At 37.1% G+C, this 21,520-nt stretch overlaps 2 protein-coding genes and 3 long non-coding RNA genes across 6 annotated transcripts in view; 3 read left to right on the forward strand and 2 right to left on the reverse strand.

The window, feature by feature from the left end:
* SLC35B1 (solute carrier family 35 member B1) overlaps positions 1 to 2,453 on the forward strand; it is an 18,149-nt gene extending 15,696 nt beyond the window's left edge. Inside the window, exons 8-9 of the mRNA XM_034415472.3 lie at positions 851 to 1,004; positions 2,087 to 2,453. Of these exons, the coding sequence (XP_034271363.1) occupies positions 851 to 1,004; positions 2,087 to 2,139 (207 nt within the window). The 3' untranslated portion in view covers positions 2,140 to 2,453. The remainder of the gene's footprint in view (positions 1 to 850; positions 1,005 to 2,086) is intronic.
* The window catches only part of LOC148114073 (uncharacterized), a 228,296-nt gene extending 217,416 nt beyond the window's left edge, over positions 1 to 10,880 (forward strand). The window contains exon 2 of the long non-coding RNA XR_015733778.1: positions 8,018 to 10,880. This is a non-coding gene — a long non-coding RNA (uncharacterized LOC148114073). The remainder of the gene's footprint in view (positions 1 to 8,017) is intronic.
* On the reverse strand, positions 61 to 18,448 carry LOC117664520 (uncharacterized). The gene is made up of 4 exons (XR_015733776.1): positions 18,341 to 18,448; positions 16,009 to 16,832; positions 11,727 to 11,817; positions 61 to 1,072 (listed from the first exon to the last, which is right to left on the reverse strand). It is a non-coding gene; the product is annotated as an uncharacterized LOC117664520 (long non-coding RNA).
* Positions 12,050 to 12,303, reverse strand: LOC117664524 (uncharacterized). The gene is made up of 2 exons (XR_004591087.1): positions 12,199 to 12,303; positions 12,050 to 12,113 (listed from the first exon to the last, which is right to left on the reverse strand). It is a non-coding gene; the product is annotated as an uncharacterized LOC117664524 (long non-coding RNA).
* SPOP (speckle type BTB/POZ protein) overlaps positions 17,666 to 21,520 on the forward strand; it is a 126,211-nt gene continuing 122,356 nt past the window's right edge. Inside the window, exons 1-2 of one of the 2 annotated variants that reach the window (XM_087892034.1) lie at positions 17,666 to 17,774; positions 21,091 to 21,328. The gene's annotated coding sequence lies outside the window, so the exon portion shown is untranslated. Of the gene's footprint in view, positions 17,775 to 21,090; positions 21,329 to 21,520 lie in introns of those variants that run through there. The other variant, XM_060691571.2, reaches the window with a different exon arrangement.

The raw sequence follows: 21,520 nt of genomic DNA on the forward strand, positions 1-21,520 counted from the left end.
TTTTTTTTGCTTGCTATCAGAATGCAGGATAATTATGTACACCAAAACAATCCAGAATCATCTGCTTTAACCCAAGGTTTATTGTCGGCTTACAAATTTTAGATGGCTTTGAAGACTTTAATTCCTACTTTCGTTATGTCCCCAAATTTTCCTTTTCATGTTTGGCTAATTTTATTTTACACAAAATTAAAAGCATTCTAATTCCATAATCATTTAAAATAATATATGAAATAAAAACATGATTAAAGCAAGCCTTCCAGAAATACCAGAGGCTATTTATTATTTGAAACAATTTTTAAAGTTCCAATCACATAATAAATTTCCTACTGTGGTGCTGTTACCATTATAAATTTCACCTCAGTCTCTTTGCTTGAAATGGATTTTCTTTGTTTTTTATCTTCTTTCTTCTATGCTGTTTCCAAGGTTGCACGTTTTTGTTGCATTACCAGTTCAGAAGATTTAAAGTACTGCTTTCCTTCTGTCTTTTGCCTTTAGCGTTAAAAAAAGGAAGTGGCCCTGCTTTTGTTTTCCTTTATATTTGTTGAGGACAATACAAAGGACACTGCTTTTGAAAAGGTTTATTAGACCTTCTGCCTCATTGCTGTGATTTAAGGGACAAACGGGGGATTACTTTATATTCCAAGATTGTCTGTAATTTCTCTTTCAAACATCCCATAATTGTAAGTGGTCTTGTGCAAATTCAATAACAAAAAAAAAGATGTCCTATAGTAAAAAGTTGGAGGAAAGATGTCTCTACAGAGAGACTACAAGATCAAAGTGATGCAAGACATATTTCTGAACAAGCCTGCATATTTCCCTCCCCCCACTTTTTTTTTTTTTTAAATTGCAGACTTTCATTTTCATGACTGTGGTCTATTTTGGGCCTCTGACCTGCTCTATTGTCACCACGACTCGCAAGTTCTTCACCATTTTGGCTTCAGTCATTCTATTTGCCAATCCTATCAGTAATTTACAGTGGATGGGCACCATCCTGGTATTCCTTGGTAAGAGTCCAGCTTCTTTTGTCTTTATTATTTGGGAAATGTCAACCTTAGTTCCAGTGTATGATTTCCTGCAGAATAGAAACCTGGTTAGTTATTTCACTGGGCTTTTCACGTCTCTAAGGGTAGGGGTTTTATTAGTTTTACTTAACTTAAATCTATTTATAGGGTACTTAGCAGCCTACAATGATGTACACTTTTTCCTATATGCCATTCTTCCCTCAAAATGTACTTCACCAAATCTAGTCTCCACTGCTTCAACTATAGTGAAGATTAGGCAAAACCCATTTAATATGCTAGAAAAGTTTGGTGATAAAAAAAAAGCAGAAAGAATTTGCTGATGCTCAAATGCCTGAAGAGTTGAAAACAGTATTTCTATGTGAGACATCATGGCCAAAGAGAAGACTTTTTCTTGCTTAATCATGGGTGTTAGGAGCACCTGAGAATGGGCTGATGCAACTGTGGACTTCAGTTCCCAGAATTCTAAGTAATGATTATTTTGACTGAATAATTCTGGGGATTGAAATCTAAACATCTGGAGAGTGCCTAGGTTGGGAAAATCTGAACTAACACTTCAGGTAAAGTTGCTGATAGTCAAAGGATTGCAATTTTTAAAGTAAATCATGTTTTCCCAACTGGTTTTAACCTATTCTGTTTTGCTTCTTCTGCACTTTCAATTTGTTTCAAGATATTTTACATGGTGTGGTTGTGTTTTGCTTGTTATCACATCATCTCCTTTTTACCCTAACAATACTTTTAGTGGTTGTGCCAGGGTTCAGCAATTATTTTGTCTTAGCTCAGCAGATTTAAAATCTGCTTCATACTGTACTCCCACAGATAATAATTACTTGTACAGAGAACTATTAAATGAGATGCTTTTAAAACTACATCATCATTTCTGGGACATTCTTGTAAGATGAAAATCTGCTTCTAAGCTGCTAGGGTAGCTTGGTGTGTTCCAAAATTATCCCAAGTTAGAAGCCTTGTTCACTCACCCTCTTTTACTCAAAGTCATCCCCAACCCAACACTTTGCCCTGTAGCATCATTTCCAACCACAGTTAATTTCCTATTTGTTTTTCTGCAGGACTTGGCCTAGATGCCAAATTTGGGAAAACATCGAAGAAAACTTCACACTAAGAAGATTTTTGTGTTTCTCTTGAAAACTTTAAGCATAAGGAACTATTAACTTATTGTCTTATTTCCCACTACTGGGAATTTGGCTCAGGATGAATGCTTGGAGAAAGGGGACAGCATAGGAATGGGGTTGTTTTTATTCAAAATGTGTTTAATTTTTTTTAATGGTAGCTTTATTTTACTAAAAATCAAAGAAGTAGCTTTTCCATTTCTACTGAGGAATCAAAACTGTAGTTAATGGATGGCAAATAAGAAATTCTGGTGACATAGGACAAATGCTTTATGTGAAATAAAAGGAGGGACGAGAGAAAAACCTATGTTTATGTTTTAAAATTTACTTTCCATCTCTTGTGCCTGGGTGGAAGGGGAAGTGTTACAGTATTAATTTTTTTTTATTTATACAATAGTTGTATACTGCCTATCCTAGAGACTCAGAGCAGTTTAACAGTACAGTAACCATAAATATCCATCATAGGATAAAGCATTCATCACAGACCAATCAATCTTCTTTTTCTGTATCTAGATCAAAGAAGCCACTTTCTTAGCTTTGTCATTGGCCAAAAATAAGTCATTATTTTCTGAGTGCCAGCAATTTGGCGGTTCGAATCTCACCAGCTCAAGGTTGACTCAGCCTTCCATCCTTTTGAGGTCGGTAAAATGAGGACCCAGATTGTTAGGGGTAATACAGTAACTCTGTAAACCACTTAAAGAGGGCTGTAAAGCATTGTGAAGCTTTATTTAAGTCTATATTGCTATTATCAGTACGTGTTTCTGGTAGTAGCTGACATACCAGCAGATGGGCTGATCTCTTTGTCTCTCCATTGACACAGCATGTTGTTATCCATTAAGAGCCTCCACTTGAGTATATTGGCCCAATCAAACCAATAAAAACCCTACATACATACTATAAAACAAAACTTAATCAGATAAATTAAAATTAAGCACTGTGAGTCTTCTAACAAGAGGTGTTCATAAACTTGGTAGCATAGCTTATAGATAGAGCACTGAAACTACTTCATGGAGAAGCCCTGTTCTTCCAGAAGACAGTGGAGGTAGCTATCCAATATGACATTCTCACACAATGTTACCTTGGTAATTTAAAAACTGCTTTATAGAACAATCAATCCATCATACCTTTGTAAATCATAATAGATTAATTCCTATATCACACTAAGAGAAAAGCAAACAATGTTATGCTTTAGCACGGGTGTCAAACTCAATTTCATTGAGGGCTGTATCAGGCCTATGGTTGACCTTGGGGGATGGGGTGGCTGTGGCCGATTAGGTGGACGTGGCCAGCTTGATGCCACTCCAACTGCTGGCATGCTTCCTTTTCACATTGGGTAGACAGGGATGACGCCACGCTGGCCCGATCTTTCCTCTTCGCACTGGGTAAACCGGGCCAAAGCTACGCTGGCCTGATCTCTCCTCTTCGCACTGGGTAGACCAGGATGGCCCCGTGGGCTGGATCCGACCACATCGTGGGCCACATCTGGCCCACAGGCCTTGAGTTTGACACCCCTGCTTTAGCATATATTTGGGTAGAGTTTTCTTCTTAGATGAACATGCTCCGCTTCAGCCTGGCTTATTTAAATCTGAAGGGGATAGAGGTACTGCAGAACCATAAAGTTCTGCTTTGTTTCAACATTTTAGTCCAGGACTGGAATACAGAATTGGGTCAGGGAAAACAGGAAAAAGTCAAGAACTAGGAGAGAGTGGAAAGGGTAGTCATGGGGAAATTGTGAGGGGCAGGCTGGCAGAATATGCCTGGTCAGGGAATGCCAATTTCATATTCTATGAGAGGATATTATTGTGCTAAAGTGGAAGTTTCTGATAATAGGACTGGGGGCATATAACCAGAATCAGAGAGAACTTGGTAGAATTTAAGAGCCACAAGCAATTTTCACCTTGCATATCTCCCTTTATTTGCTTCCAGATTTGTGTTGCAAATAAAAATGATGTGATATTTTTGTAAACAAAGGGTGAAATCATCATAAGTTAGGTATAATTTTCCAATACTTAATACTGAACTGGCATGACACAAAAAATAAACAGCCACTTTTGGGAGCTGTGATTTTCTGCATCTTATCACAGTTTTTCTCATGATTCTGGTTTCTGTACTCAGGAACTGGAACAGAGTGCCAAGAGGAGTCATAGATTTTTCTTTTGACAAAGTAATATATTGATTCTTATGATCACGTATGCAGAATTGGCTGGGCACCGGGAAGGAATTAGTGGCTCGTTCCAAAAATGTTCATTTAGTGCTTGGATTGTTTGGCATAAAAATAGGTAGTAATTGGCCTATCCTTCTTTAAAAAGATGAGTTGATAAGAGAATTTGGAACTTGCTGATGAAGCTTATAATGTAAAAAAAAAATTTTTTTTCTAAAGGTCATTAATCATGAAACCACAGGGAATGTTTGCTTTCTAATATTGGTAATAGCAACTGTGAAAGTTTTCTTTCCGTATCTGAAAGAAAGGCAAGTTTCAGAAGCATAGAGAGGTCACATCTTCCTTCAGTGAAGCTTGGTGCCTCATGACCCACATAGACAACTTCATTGCTTTATTGAAATATTTTGCCATTTTTCTAATTTAAAACCAAACCAACCCTCTTCCCAATCTGATTTACAACCTGGGGGATAAAAAAGGGTTCTTATCCAAATACTGGCCTGTGAGGTCAATTTTTTAGATCAGCCAAGGCTGCCTATCTGCTGCCACCTGCAGTGTAGGCACTATTATTCAGGATAGTGTACTTGAAGGAGGGCAAAAGTCATAAGGATATTTTGCCTAACATTCATCCCTTTAACAGTATAAATTAATGTGGGAAAGTCTAAAGATGGTTGCTTGAAATCAATGATATTGTTCTATATCGGGTGACCCTTTTCACCACCCTTTTCATCTTGCCTTATAATAGTGAAGGTACTAGAGGAATAGTTGGACTGTATTGCTACAGAAACTCATTTCTTTTCCTTCCCAGGGATGCTTCCCTGAACTTCTAAGACCTGCATTATAAAATGTTTAAAAAGCCCCCTGTTTTAATTAAGCAGTAGCCCCCGAGAGCTGCGCCAGGCATACTCCTTTGAGTTTCCTAGCATGGGAAGAGGGCGGGCAGTTAACATAAGGCTGCCTTGGAAGCTCATAGACTGAGGTCTCTATGGAGTAAACTTTACACATGAAAGCGCGTCTCCACCAGCTGTCGCAACCAGGCTCCATCTGCTCTGTGCTTTTGGCCTCTCGCCCTTCCAGATGGGACCTTGATCTCCTTTCCTTGGTGGTGCTGGCAAATGTGCTCTTTCCTCTCTGGTCCCCATCTTTTCCAATTTCTCTTCATCCTTCAACTGATGGTTACATTGATCTTTTTGGATGTGCTTGTTCTCTGCCCCCTCTGCTTTCCAAAATTAGACCTTTTGCAATATTGGAACATTGGACCGGGAGGCATTATTGTAATCCTGTTCCTTATTTTCCTAAAAGTCAACCAGAGGGAAAAAGGCAATTTCTTTCTTTAGTGAATTCTACAAACGCTGGCCTCCTTTGAGTGGATGTAAAAGCAACCCCCTTTTTGTATAAAATTGTAAAAACAATTGAGGTGGGGGGAAGATAGCTCTTGTTGTGCCCAGCCTGTATGGGTTGTTGTTTTTTTTAACTTGTATGCTGGCCAAATTCCAATAACTCTGGGATACAAAAGACATTTGTTATTCATGTTACTTTTTAAAAATTTGTAACAGAAGTAATCAAACACATATAAAAAGCATCTGTTGGGAAAGAACATAATTATGCCAGGGAGCTTTTATTTCTAACAAATCCAATAATACAGCCTGCTGTTTGGCCCCACAACAACCCTGCGAAGACGATTCAGTTGAGAAGAGGGCAGGGCCCACTACAGGTAGTCCTCAACTCACGACTACAATTGAGTCCAAAATTTCTGTTGCTAAGCAATACATTTGTTAAGTGAACTTTGCCCCATTTTATGATCTTTCTTGCAACAGTTGTTAAGTAAATCACTGCAGTTGCTAAGTAACACCGATATTAAATGAATCTGGCTTCCCCATTGACTTTGCTTGTCAGAAGTTCGCAAAAGGTGATCACATGACCCCGGCCTGCTGCAAACTATCATAAATATGAGTCAGTTGCCAAGCATCTGGCTTTTTGATCACAGGGCCGTGGGGATGCTGCAAGGATCATAAGTATGATAAACACAAGCCATCTTTTTCAGAGCTGTTGTAATTTGCTTAGTAAATCATCACTAAATGAACGGTTTTAAATCGAGGATTATCTCCTCCACCAGAGAAAGGCTTGAGGGTCTGAGTGAACATGCAGCTGGGCTGTCCTCATTGTAAGGCAACTGAATAGTTGCATGCAAAACAAAGCCACCTAAAAGAATATTTATGAATTGATTACCAACTAATCAAATTCCTGAAGCTGTAATTGTAGCTTTATATGGCACTTAGGAAAGCAAAGAAAAATAATACAGTCTACCAAAAGTCAGGCCCCGATATAGATAATGCCTTAAATACATTTTAAGGGTTATTTCTTCTAAACACTTTCCTATTCATGTGACACACAACCTTTGAACATTCCTAATTCCGGTAACATTTTCTCTAGAAAAATAATTAACACAAGTAGTTCTCAACTTATGGCCACAATTGGGACCAGAATTTCCATTACTAAGCAAGGTGATTGTTAAGTGAGTCATATCTGAGTTTATGACCATTTTTTTTTTTTTTTGCTAAAGCTGTTAAGTAGATCAGTGCATTTGTAAGTGAATCTCGTGGTTGTTAAGCAAATCCAATTTCCCCATTGACTTCGCTTGTTAGAAGCTGATAACAAAAATTGCAGATGGTGATTGCATAACTCCAGGTACTTAGAATTAGAATAGAACAGAACAGAACAGAATTTTTTATTGGCCAAGTGTGATTGGACACAAAAGGAATTTGTCTTGGTGCATACACTCTCGGTGTAGATAAAAGAAAAGATACGTTCATCAAGAATTATAAGGTACAACACTTAATGATAGTCATAGGAAAACAGTCAATATAAATCTTAAGCATACCAGCAACAAGGTTACAGTCATACAGTCATAAGTGGGAGGAGATGGGTGATAGAAACAATGAGATGACTAATAGAAAAGACTTCAGTGCAACTGTCGTAAATATGTGCCAGTTGCCCAGTACCCAAATTGGGGATGCTGCAACAATTGTTAAGTGCAGGGGACTGGTTGTAAATCACTTTTAGTGACATTGTAACTTTGAACGGTCGCTAAGCAAACAGATGTAAATCAGAGTCTACCTGTAAAACATTGTAATTGGCCTGTAGGGCCTGGCCTTTGGTATACCCTATATATTTCTTGTCCTCAAGCTCCCTTGTAGTTGCTTTCCCAAACTTTTCTTAATTAGAATTACTTTTCTTTGTGTTGATTTTCAGATGTCCAAACATTTTTGCTGGAAAATTATGCCATTGATCCTCACACTAAGAACTGAATCCAATCTACTAGCTGACTCGGCACAACATGGTTATAGGCTAGACTACATGGTCGTACCTGTTGCTGGTCTTTTACTGCATACTGAACTATGTGTTAGCCACACTGTTTTATTTTGCATGACATGTTGGACTAAAATGCAATTGGCTAGTTTGTGGTTCAGTGTATCATGCAAAAAGTGTCTTCCTTTTCTTAGCAAGGCTACATTATACTGGGTATACTTGCAAAAAGAAAAAAACAATACATTTACATTTTAATTCAAAATTGTCTACCTGAAGTGATTTTGAAAACCTTTCTCTTATTTTGTGATAAATGTCCTAAGTGTCCTTTTTAAATTTAGAATATTAGAAATAAAAACTTACTGGTAAATTTGATCTAATTATTTATTTCTCATCTCTGATTTCAGCCATAAGAGCAGCGATGGATGTTCACTGGCTTCCCAAGAAGGGGCAGAGGGATTCAAAAGAGTAGGATTGGGTAATTTATGTAGGTATTATTGAAGCACTTGGGTAATAGCAAAAACCCAAGGAAAATCAGACCAAACCCAAATATATATGGTGATACTTAAATGTTTCTGAATCCCTTTGAATGTCCAATATTTCTGCATAAATCTAGTCAAGAATGTGATTTATTCTCTTCACAAGTCTTAAAACTAAATAGAGATTTTTTAAAAAACTGAATAAAAAACTTTATATTCATTAATTTATTGAAGAAAATGATTCCAAACTACATATTTTTTACTGAAAAAAGTATGCAAATTCTCCAAGATTATCGGTGCATTTGAAGGGGAAATTAAGAATCGGGTTTCAATCAATCCAATCCAATCAATCAGGTATGAGTATGAGAGGTCCTGCTTTATTTAAAAAACAGTATTTGGGATACACAATCAAAGGCTGATCTTCATACTTTAGGTATGTGGAAGTATGTTAATCTGACTCAAAAACAGAAGATTTCTGGAGACCTTCAATCCCCCCCACCTCCCAAAAAAATCAGCTGTAGATGCTTAATAGGCTGGAAAAAGTTACAAACTTATTTCCAAAGAATTTGGATTTCATCAATCAAATCTCAAGCCTATCTTTACCCTCCCTGAGGGTGTAGTTGTACCAATCAAAGCCATACAAGTGTGAGGCATGTAATACTCTAAGGACAAAAATCCAAAGCAGACAAGTCATATGACCAAAGAATGGTAATAGCAGAAGAAAGTTAATGTTTTGGAATGGGCAAATCAAAGTCCTGGTCTTAATCTTTTTTTTTTTTTATTGAAAAAGTTTTTCAAATACAAGTTTTTCCCCCTTTCCCTCCCTTCTTCCCTAACCCCCCCTCACCACCCATCCCCCCCTGTGACTTCTTCTTCACAACAATAAGCTAATTCATAATTAATTACATAATATTTTACCATGCCCTTACTCACTCCTCAAAGTACTGACCCTTAGCAAAGTATTCTTATAACTCCGCTTTTCTCCGCTTTTCACAATCTACCCTTTTTCTCCTCCCCCAAACTTGTAAAATATTATTATTATTACAACAACATAACCTTTACTTTTATATATATTATATATATTAATTTAACATTTCAAAGCAGCCTTCTCCAAATTTAACATTTGTTCAGTTCTATCCAATTCTTCCACTCCCCAAAATATATGTCTTAAAAACCCTTTTTCTTAAACTAATCAATCACTAAACTAGCCTATTTCAACCCAGTTTCCTGCAAGATTACCATGCACTACAATTCTAAATATAATCCACTGCCCACTCTACTAAAATATACATATGTCTATATATACATTCCATTTTATAAAAAAAGACAATAACTTTAAATTTATAATTCATTTAGTATCTTCTTTGATGTCTTTCCACTAGATTGTTAAATCCATCATCCATAATAGGGTAACATAGCATCCTGGTGCAACAGTTTATTCAAAATCTTCAGTCATCTTCTGCCCCCATCAATAATAAATATCCTCATGTATATATAAAAATAAAAACAACCACTCAAATCTCAAGCCTATCTTTACCCTCCCTGAGGGTGTAGTTGTACCAATCAAAGCCATACAAGTGTGAGGCATGTAATACTCTAAGGACAAAAATCCAAAGCAGATAAGTCATATGACCAAAGAATGGTAATAGCAGAAGAAAGTTAATGTTTTGGAATGGGCAAATCAAAGTCCTGGTCTTAATCTTATAGAAATGGTGTAAAAAGACTTAAAGCAAGCAGTTCATGTGAGAAACTGATAATGATTTTGAAGGCTCATATACTTTTGCCATGTACAAATATGTAGCTTTGGATAATTTCCCTCAATAAATGAAAAAGTATGTTTTTGATTCACTTGTTTAATGAGGTTCACTTTATTCAGTTTTAGAGTTTGTGTGGAGAACATCTTTTAATGTTATATTTTTGCAGAAACATTGAAAATTCAAAAGGGTTCACAAATTTTAAGCATCATGTAAGTTAGTTATTACGAATTTTCTCCATTGCTTTTACATGACTCTGGAATAGCCAGAAAATTATAGCAGTTCCAGCAAAGCCATCAGACAACTATTAGGCACACTCTCATTTAGAAGAATGAGCTGGAGGTCATCCCATGAAGAAGGGTTGGCTTTCCACATTGTGAAGTAAGTGATAAGTGGTTTTAGCCCTGAGGTGATCCCACTGGCTTTGCCTCAAAGAAACAAATTTTGTGTCATTTAGTCAGTTCAGGCCAGTGTTATGGAAGAAGGCTTCTCTCAAGCTCTTCTCCTACCGCTGGACAAAGCCTTTACTAACTTGGAGGATTCAGGATTGCTCATAGCGTGCCAAGCAGTCTCTGAGGCCGGACAACTGTGGCATAGAGAGCCCGCAATTTGTTTCATGCTGCTTGCCTTCTTCCAACTGTTCGTACAAAAGAGATTAAGAAAGCCCAATAGTATGGGCTGAAGAATACCAGCCTAAAGCACCTAATAGTCATCATCATCATCGACAACATGATCATCTCCTCCTCCTGCCTCAATCATTTTTAATCGATGCTGTAGCAATTTTTCAGGCTTCATGACTGAATGGACTGGGTGGAGGGGCTTTTTAGCGGACAGTCCACCAGGTGAAATAATAACAATAATGATGTTTAAAGAAAAAAATGTAGATGATTTTTTTTTTAAAAAAGTGTTGTGAACAGTTGAAATACAATTAACACAAACAACTAGACAAGAACTAACATAACTGGAGGAGATGGAAGAAAATTGTTTTGTATAAAAACTTTTTTTTTAACAATAAATTGAACCTTGACTACACAGGATCATGCTGCCTGGCCTTTCCCTTGCATTGATCAAGAGCCAATTCAAAGGCAGTGTTGGCATATTTTGTTAAGTCTTTCGAATCTGGTATCCAGGTATCTTGCCAGGAATACATAATAATTTTTTTCTGCAGCTGTTCAGGCACAATATGTCCAGATCTCTTTATAAATACCAGGAATTGCATTGCCAAAAGCAAATCTGGTCTTCTGGTATAATCCTCTAGAAAGTGTCTTGTTCTGGGTCCCCCCTCATGAGGCACATGGGATACAGAGCAGATGGACTCCTTCTTGGTGATGTCTCCCACTTATGGAATCTTACCTATTTCCTAATTCAGGAGAAAGTTAAAAATGTATTATTCCAGAGAGTTTTTGGGTGGCCATTATGGGTCATTTGCTTTCAATGTAACAATTGTTTTAATCGGGTCCCCAAATGCTTCACCTCATTGACCTAGTAATAAACTTTCAGGTTGTTCATTGATTCCTCAAATATATATTATATGACAATAATTTAATAAATAGTAATAGCACTCAGACTTATATAACGCTTCACAGTGCCCTCTCTAAACAGTTGAGTCAGCATATTGCCCCCAATCTAGGTCCTGATTTTACCGACCTCAGAAGGATAGAAGGCTGAGTCAACCTTGAGCTGGTGAGGATTGAGCTGCCAAGCGCCAGGAGTAGCCCGCAGTACTGTATTCTAAATACCAGTTTAACTAATAGTAGTACAAATAATAATCTGAAGCACCACTTGAACACTTATCAGGACAGACAAAATTACCATCAGTCAATTGCAAAAAGAAGCTTTTTCCATTGTGGAACAATATCTTTAATATTACTAAACAATAGTACCTGCCAATCCCAAGTCCTCAGGAAGAGCTCCATAAGTATAGGCATAGATAAAAATGCCAAGTCCAGCCTAAACATCTGGCTGTGTGACAAACTATAATAACAAAAAGAACAATGGATAATTCCATTGACCCTTGGTGGTCAATATTGGCAAACCCTGCTTTAAATATTGCATTTTGGAATTCTTGCAAATTAAGATTCTACTACTGCTGCTGCTAAATAAATAAATAACTTCCACATGTGGGCATTAATATCTTTAAACTGTAACCACCTTGAAAAATTCTCAAATCTCAGTAATAAATCCAATAAATAAGGAATTACCAATGGACATTGCCAAGATATACATTTTTTATTGCATCTCCATCCTAGGAAGCATGACAGCATAATCCCCTGCAAAGAGAAGAGCTGTTAAATCTGGAACAGCCCTTAGCCAGTGCTGTAGGAGAAGATTCCTTTCACTCTTCCCAGTACTTACCTAAGAAAATCCCATGTTGAACAGCTTCAGCAAGTGCTGCTAGACTCTCAGTGGCTCAGTTGGTAAGCAGCTGGGAAAGACATGCTATGTGAAAGGACCTTTCATGTACTATTAACCCCCCAGTCAATGATTTCCCAGAGGTTGGAAGAAAAAGAACATGGACTTCCATTAACTTGGGAGATACATCAGCCAGCATTTGACTGTGACCTCTTCAGGAGACAGCTGGGAAGAGCTTCCGTTCACCCAAAAGAACATGATGTGTTCACTACAAGATGACAAACTAATGTTGCAACTGTGGTGAGAAATTAATGTTGCAACTGTGGGGTAGTTTCAAACTATAAAGTTCTCTATCCAACTAGCTATAGCCTAGTGTCCTGCTTCTTGTTTCAAACTCTGACGCACACACAATTGCTATGGTAATCCCCAAGGTGCTTTTTCAAGAGGCAACTGGACTTTCTGGTTTTTCTTTGAAGACGTTTCACTCTTGGATGAGAAGCGAAACGTCTTCAAAGAAAAACTAGAAAGTCCAGTTGCCCAAAAAGGACCTTTGGGACTACCATGACCTGGATGACTGAAAATCTCCATAGACAATTGCTATGGTTGTTTGTTTGTTTATAACATTTATAAACCACCCATCTTACCTCAAAATAACTCTGGGTGGCTTACAATCTTTAAAAAAGAACTATATAAACTAAAAACATGAATAATGGCAATAGCACTTAGACTTACCTATATACCACTTCACAGTGCTTTGCAGCCCTTTCTAAGAGGTTTACAGAGTCAGCATATTGCCTCCAACACTCTGGGTCCTCATTTTACCCAAACTTGGAAGAATGGAAGGCTGAGTCAACCTTGAGCCTGGTGAGAATCGAATTGCTGAACTGCTGGCAGTCAGCAGTCAGTAGAAGTAGCCTGCAGTACTCTATTCTAACCACTGTGCCACCACGACTTTATAAGTTAATATAAAGTCCAATTAAAAGTTCACAGCTTACTCAAGGACAAAGAGAGAACAATGGTCAGAATGTGCAAACCTAAACAGTATTTTGACAGACACTTGCATAAATAACTGAACTGCATAGAATAGCTCAAAATCAGTCCAAAATTCCAAGATCAGGTTAGGATTATCACCCATTCCAAACAGAATTTCACAGGTGGACCCACACACATATGCAAGAGCTGAAGATCAACAATTGTTTCCATCAAAGGAATGTTGATCAGGGCTACCTCTTAAATCAGACTTCAATCAGCTGTTGCTAATCAAGAAATTTACTGTTTGACAAGGAACAAATATTCATAAAACATCTTCATAGAATATTCATAATATAATTCATAGGATATCTCTGTTTTCCTTGCTACTTAATGGATGTGGGAGCTGGTAGACTTTATATCATCCACATCTGACTGCTCTAACTGTCCAGGTAGTGTCTGTTTTTGGTCAGCTTCATGTGATTCTTGGTTTGGTAACCCTTGTGGCTCTCATTCCAGCAGCTTCTTCAGGTTCAGAGTCTGAGGACTGGCTCTAGTGCTATGACCCCTGGCCAAAAGGAGGCCTCTTTTTTATCTGCAGTTAGAGAAATAACAGCCTATGAGGATAGAGGTTTGGTAGGGGGCCCTCAATGATGTCATCCAGCCTGTGATAGTATGATGATACTGACGGTAAACTTCACCAGTCCTGATCTAGAAAACACTTTCTGCGATAATACTATTAAAATTACTTCATTGCACCACTGAGTGGCTTCCAGCCAAAAACTGGAGTGCCACAAACTTGGCTGCATTTCCAGAATGGACATATCCAACACTATCTGCATCTATTGAATACAGCTATACCACTAGTTGCTGCAATGTCTGGATCAATATATCCTTTTAGCTTCTGGTTACAACTGGTAGTCTTCAAAGCTCCCTCTTTCTTCAACTGCAGAAAGTTGGCATCAATTTGCCTTCCTTAATAGTCATATTTTAAGAAAGAAAAATAATCAGACAATTCTACCTCCGTTCACTTGTGTACCACTTTCATCAGCTTCTGATATCATCTCCCATTTTGATCCTGTAATCCACAATTGTTACACTGTGCCCCGGCCTCCAAAAGGTCTCTCCAATCAGAACATCTGTCTAGCTCAGTCACAATTGGGTGTGCCAGTGTTGAATAGCATAAAAAGAAATGTGAGGAATTATTTAGTGGGTTGTGCCCAATAACTTGCATTTTTCAATTAACACCTGGAAGAGAGGCTGCTTAGACAAGCTAGTTCCTCTTTACTCCTGCAAGCTGTGTGATAGCAAACTTCCAGTTTTAACCACAATCAGATAATTACTTCCCTCTTTTATCATAACAAGTGTCCAATGCCTGGTAGGCACTTAATCCTCATTAATATCTAACCTTCCCTTTCTGATACCCAAACCGAGGAACTTGGTGGTGGGAGAAGGAGAATTTGCAGGCTGCAGGGCTATAAAACTTGCCTGATCAAAGCAAAACCCCTTTGTTAGTCAAATTCTGGAGACCATCCTCACCATTTGGGCCCACCATAGCACATTGAGGAAGAGTTCCTGGGTGCTGTAAGTAATTAATGGAGACAATATAAATAATTATGCTGTTTGTTTCACTCTTGGCACCTTTTTTTGTTTGCTTTTTAGTAATTTTTATTAAAGATTATACAAACAAAAACTAATACCATCAACATAGTATATAAATATGTAAAAAGAAAAAATAGAAAAAGCGCAAAGGAAGAAAAAGGAATATCCCCCTTCTTTCCCATCAAATGTAAATAACATGAACAATTTATCACTATCTTTTAAAATATAACTAACCATTTCTTCATCTCATATCTCAATTTTCTGCAAGTCAATTTCTAAAGTTTCATATCTCCTTCCTCTTAATGAGCAAATGCCCATTAATAATTATCTGAAATAACAAAACAGTTATAAACAATGTCTAATATAGGCAGTTTGAATCCTTTCTCTTACATTTATATTTCATCTTCTATTTAAAGAAACTGCTCCATCTCCTCTCTTGAAAGAAACAAAACTTTTGAAACAACATTATCTGTTCCCGATCAATAAAAATTCATTAAACATTACCAAAAATAGCAACCAGTTTATTTTAGTCTTAATCAAATAAACAGATTTTATATTCTTTTCTCTTTTTCCCAGCAATCTTTTCTTTCCAAATCAGTTCATATTCTCATTGTCTTTTCTTATGAAATCACAGACAACTTCCAAAAGTCCTTTTTGTAAATCCAATTGAAAGACATTATCAACATCACTCTGAGTTTAGTATTTAGTATTTGTGTATCATTTTTAATTGTTAAATCAATTGGTTTCATTTGTAAATGTAATAATTCATCTTCTCCCATCACCTTCTTATAGGGTGTCATTTTAAAATCTACATTCAAATCAATTTCAGTTTTATTCAGTGGAACTTGTTCCTCTTGGATCATCTAATTTTTCTATAAGAGCAGATAATTTTAAAAGAATTCCAAACCTAAATCACAAACTTCAATTAAGAGCTCTATTGATTGATTGATTGATTTCCTTCTGGACCCTTTAGTGATCAACTATCAAAGTCATCAGTTCCAGATGTAAACATAACAAGTTTCCCATGAGGATACTTCTAATTCAACTCCATCTGACCCCTAATCTATTTAAACTTTCTAAAATCAATACTGTAAACACCCTTTTGTATGTATTATATATACACTATTAAATTAGAAGTGTAAGGTTTTGCATACACACATACAACACATAAACATATACATATTTGCAAAATTTTAAACTTCTAATTAAAACTCTTTTCTTAAAAAATTGAAGAAAACTCACAGTGAATATGATCAAATTTGAAGGTCCTCTATCTTTAAAAAGGAGCAGAACAAAAAGTAAAATCCAAAGTGATTCAGAAGAGGTTGAAACTTGAGTCTGTGAAGGCTTCATTGATGGCTATGAGCTTCATGGAATCCCACAATTCCCAACTGTTTGCAAGGAACTGTAAAAAAACATACATTTCTGCCTCTATTCACACACAACCCCCAGCTGTCCAGATGTATATGGCTGATCACAAGAGCTCTCTTTTCTTCTAAGAGATTTTGGTGGTCCAAATCCAGGATCCAGCTGTTGCTTGCTGACCATAGGATGTCAGTTTGCCATTTCTTTATTGGAAGTCTCCGAAGTTCTGGAGCCACTTCTAATATCATCATTCTTTGGTATCCATGGTGCAAATTCTAAACAACTAGATAATTCAAGAATTGCAGGAAACTGGTTAAATTAGTTCCTGAATATCCTAAGATAGCTTTTTATTGGTGAATGTTTCATTCAGGTAGATAAATGCTTATTTTTTCTATATTCGATTTTCTATGCCACTCAAGGTTCTCTCTAGAAATATTGGAATGACAGTTCCCAGAATTCAAGCCAAGATAAGTCAATAGAAATTTGGCAGTTGTAGTTCTTGGAGTGCTTAAAGACCAGTCAATTGTATTACACCAACCAGTTCTGTTGTATAAAATGTGTTATTTTGAGGTGCTGTTCATACTTACTATGTTCAATATTTTATTTTATTATTGAAAATGCACTCCTGTTGAAATCCATTTGAAGCAACTTCTCAACTCTCAGAAATAAGAGTGGGTTATTCACACGACTATTGAACCGATCTGCAGATAATGACACTTTGGTATTATTGACCGTTAGAAAAAGGCCATTTGATAAATTGGCCATTTTAAAAAGCTGAAATTTTGTCTTCCACTTGATGCATATTTGTGGGGGGAAAGAATCGCAGTGTATTTCATCCCTTTTTCATTCTTTCCTGTCTCAACTGGTTCTCAATGCAGATACATTTTATTAATAAATAAAATTGGTCAGAATTTTTTAAAAAGAGGAAAAAATAAAACACAAAGCAGAGGAGGATTGGCATGGCTTAGAACAGGCCTGTCAAACTGGCTGCCTGTGGGCTGGATACATTATGTGCGGGCCACGCCTACCCTGGCTTTGCAAAGGCAAAAAAGTTGCAATACATTACGAACCTGGCCAGTGACACGATTAAGTTTGACACCCTTGGCTTAGAGTGAATATTAGGACTGCAACAGTCTTGAGCTGTTCTTGACAATGGGAAATGTACTTCTTGATTAGCATAATTGTAGAGGAAAATAAAGCTGCCTTGTGCTTCATACAATGGCTGGGTCTCAATTGCCATCAAGCTCCTTTGAGATAAGCATCATTTCTGGTGATTCTGGTGGACCTATCAGCTATAAATATATAAGGGCTATACAAATAATCAAATAAATGAAATAATTTGTGACTGCATTCTTCTAGTATGTTTGATTTCCCCATTTAGCTTCCCAACTCTGAGATTTTGTAAGTCTCTCTCCCAATATTAATCAGGTGTGGCTTAGCTTTTCAAAATCAGCCAAGATGTCAACTAACTGGATGCAAAACTATAGACTTTTCAGTTGCATCTGTTACTAAGCTTTTTAATATTTTTTATCAGCTTGGTGATTCATCTTTGCCTTTGATGATTCTGACCTTAAGAAATTTCATAGAATGGTGAACATCAACTGTACTGGTTATTCCTATGTTAAAAAAAATCTATACAAAAGGTAAGTTATAGATGCACAAAGCATACAGAACAATTTTATACCACTTGTTTTCATATACCATGTCTTGCTACAACACACGATGCCAGGATCAGCATAGTACTGCTCAAAATATGTCAGATGATGGCCTGTGCTATAAATTAATTTAATGAGCAATTAATTAACCACCTTAGTGCTTTGTACTGATATAGTCTTCCACAGTGTACTAACCTTTTATGCTATCCATACCTATTTAAATCCCAACCCTTTCTTTTAGATTCTCACTTTTTTGTCTTTATGTATCCTTTAGAGCATCTAGTTTTTCATAATATTATAGATTTTTGTTTTTATTCTTGATGCATCTTTTATGCTTTTTAATGTCCATATCCCACCTACCTTATGTTGGTCTATGACCATATTAAAGAGTTCATTTTATTTGATAAAATCATATAGCAGGAGGACAAGGCATTTGCTATATAATATACCAGATATATTCAGGCACAGTGAATTTATTACAGAGGATCCTCATGATCCGAACGGCCATTTAACAACTGTTTCAAGTTATTAATGTGCCCCAAAAGTATACTTACAACAAGGGTTCAAAATTGCGACCACAGGAGGCCCCTGCAGTCATGGGACCTGGATTCAATCACTCCTGAAGCAGCGGCCGTTTTTTGTCCCGTGACTGTTCTTTGTTGCTCACAGTTCCAACAGGCAATTTCTGAGGTCCATATGGTGCATGTTTTTCCCTGGTCATATGACAGTCAAGTTCCAGCAGGCCTCACTTTTTTTCCCTCCTCATTGCTCCCAGGTGGAGGATTAGAGGACTGAATCTCGCACTCCTGCCTTGTGGCTTCTTTTATTGTTGTTGCCTTGAGGACTGGAGTACTGTTAGTTGCCTTTGCAAGTACCATAGATTCTTCTTTTTCATTATAGTGCTGTTTGTTTGCCAGTTCTTTATAAACTGCCATGCTTGTTTGTAAGTACTTTACAAAGATAGGGTGTTTTTCATTACTGTGTTTGTTTGTGTTTGCTTTGGGATTGCTTGCAGCACTACTAGCCAGCATCTACAGAAAGCAGATTTAATACTGTAAAATAACTTTGCATTCTCCTGCACTGTTCGTTTGCATAAAAGTCTGTAGAGATTCTCAGTCACCCAGGTCATGGTCGTCTCAAAGGTGCTTTTTCAAAGGGCAACTGGACTTTCTTGTTTTTTCTGGACAAGAAAGTCCAGTTGCCTCCTGAAAAGGCACCTTTGGGACTGTTTGTTTGCATGTAGTTGCTTGCAGAACGATCCTTGCATTCTACTGTGCTGTGTTTATTTGTTTTTGCTTTGGGAATTAGTGTATTGCTTGTAGAACAGTTGATGGGCGGATGGCAGTGGTTCCCTCCAGAAGCTCCACCTGGAGATCTGCAAATTCACACATGCACACACACAAATTTAAGTCTGAGCATTGCTTGGAGGCAGAGAGCTGCCTGGCCTTGCCAGTACAGCTGATGTGTGGTTGGCAACATTCCTTCCACAGGCTCCAGCTGGAGACCCCTGCAAATTCTCTAGCTTCTCAGTTCATTTAGTGATGGCAGAGGTCATTTAACAAACTGAAGCAAACAGCAAGCCCCGTTGATTTGCTTAATGAGTGTGATAAAAAAAATGTCATAAAAATTAGTGTAATTCATTTTATAAAGTTTTTGACTTACGACCTTAATCGGCAGGCCCCATTAAGGTTGTACTTCAAGGACTAACTGTACAGTCTATCTCCTGTTGTTGGACTAAAAACAGCCCTTCTTGCGCTTGTATTTTCTTGTTTTGTTTTTAAGATCCACAGCAAGAAACTGATTTATATAGGTAGTTTTCAACAGCCATTCAATTAGTGACTATTCAATTAGTGACTATTATTCAATGTTATAATGAAGGTGAAAACGTGACTTATAACCAGTTCTCATATTTAGGACTATTGGAGTGTCCCCATGGTAACATGATCAAAATTTGGGCTTTTGGCAACTGGCCTGTACATTTATGATGGTTACAGTGTCCTTGGGGCAAGTAATTGACATTTATGATTTTTCGATCTGACTTCTAACAAGTGAAGTCAATTGGAGAAGCCAAATTTGTTTAACCACCATATGATTCATTTAGTGATTCGCTTACCAAAAGCAACCAAAAGGTAATAAAATTGGGCACGTGTCATTTAATGTCTGCCTCACTTAGCGACAAACTGCTTGTAAGTCAAGGCCTGGGGGTACTTTATTGCTTAAATTAACTGTTGCATTATCACAGAGCCTAAAGCAATAGTCAAAAGCAGCAGAATGGCTGTGTCCCTACAGTGGAAGGTGGGATATCAATAGCCCTCTGGAATCTGCCATCTTTCCACTACATTCCACTACATGCATGACAGAGCTCCCTGTCCTGTTTTCTTGGCAATTACAATGTAAGTACATCCAGTTTGGTGGAGTGGCTAAGGCATGAGGCTAGGAAATAAGATGCCACGAGTTCTAGTTCAGCCTTAAGCATGAAGCCAGCTGGGTGATCTTGAGCCAGTCACTCTGTTCGCTGTAGGAAAGAGGCAATGGAAAACCACACCCAAAATCTTATTAAGAAAAGTACAAGAACTAGTCCAGGCAATCACTAGGAGTCAATACTGACTTAAAGGCATGTACATGTATACACACACACACACACGTAAGAAATGAATCAATTCTAGTATGTCACCTGGCTAGAAGATTCACTCCCTGCTACCCTTGGGAGATAGCTCAATATCACAAGATACGCAAAATTTCAAAACTTTTGTAAAAGATAAAAGTCCTTTTAAAGTTAAACTTGTTAAACTTTAAATTTAACCAGTGGTGACAACATCACTGGTGAAAGGTAAATACAGAATTGCTCAAAAAATGGCAGCGAAGTTAAAAAAGAAAGATAAAATAAAAATATACAGTTCTCAATTTAGAATATAAGAGTACAGAGAGAGTCTAAGAAAAAATATGTTTCCAAGTTTTCTAAAAATAAAATCATGAACATGAAATATGCAATATTGGTTGAAAGCACATACTATTAGTCCCTGTTGCAAAAGAAAATAGAAATTTTCTATTACCAACACAGAGAAAAATGAAAGAAAAAAAAATGGAAATATTAGCTAGATTAGTTTTCCAAACAGCATTTTTTTTGAAGCTGAATTTTGTATGCTTCATTTACATGGACTTTCTCCAGGTTTTGAAGAAATTCCATTTTAATCAGCTGCTGGGGAGAACAATGAACCAAACTCTTCCATAGACTCAATCCATAGACTTCTGCCCTTTGTTTTTAAAAAAACTAAAACTTTTATTTTTCCTATCTCCAACACAGGGAGGAGTTGGGCAATTGACTTTGCAAATGACCAAGAGTGACACCCCACTTAAGGATGTGGATTTACTCTGCAGACAAGTGGATGTTTTATTGGGAATGTCTGTTGGCAAAGAAATTATATTCACAACTTGCTAAGAAGATTCCAGAAAGAATGTTTGCTGACGAAAATGCTGTATAAGTCGTAATTATTTTTGTTCATTTAATTTCAGGAAGAAATACATAGCTTTCATTAAATCAGGTAAGACCTAGGAAAATACTGCCCCTACTCTCCAATGGCATTTTTCTCATAACCCAGTGACAATCAAATAGTCATGTTACAAGTTTGATTATGGGTGCAACTAAAGGTAAAAAATTGGGGATAAGCAGTATGAGTAGACTTTCTGTAATTTTCTTCCCCTCAGGAAACTTTTCCTGTTTTCACTGAGCCTTA

Source organism: Pantherophis guttatus, chromosome 4, assembly GCF_059756535.1.
Source record: "Pantherophis guttatus breed Tessera chromosome 4, ASM5975653v1, whole genome shotgun sequence".
In the NCBI taxonomy this organism is placed as follows: Eukaryota; Metazoa; Chordata; class Lepidosauria; order Squamata; family Colubridae; genus Pantherophis; species Pantherophis guttatus.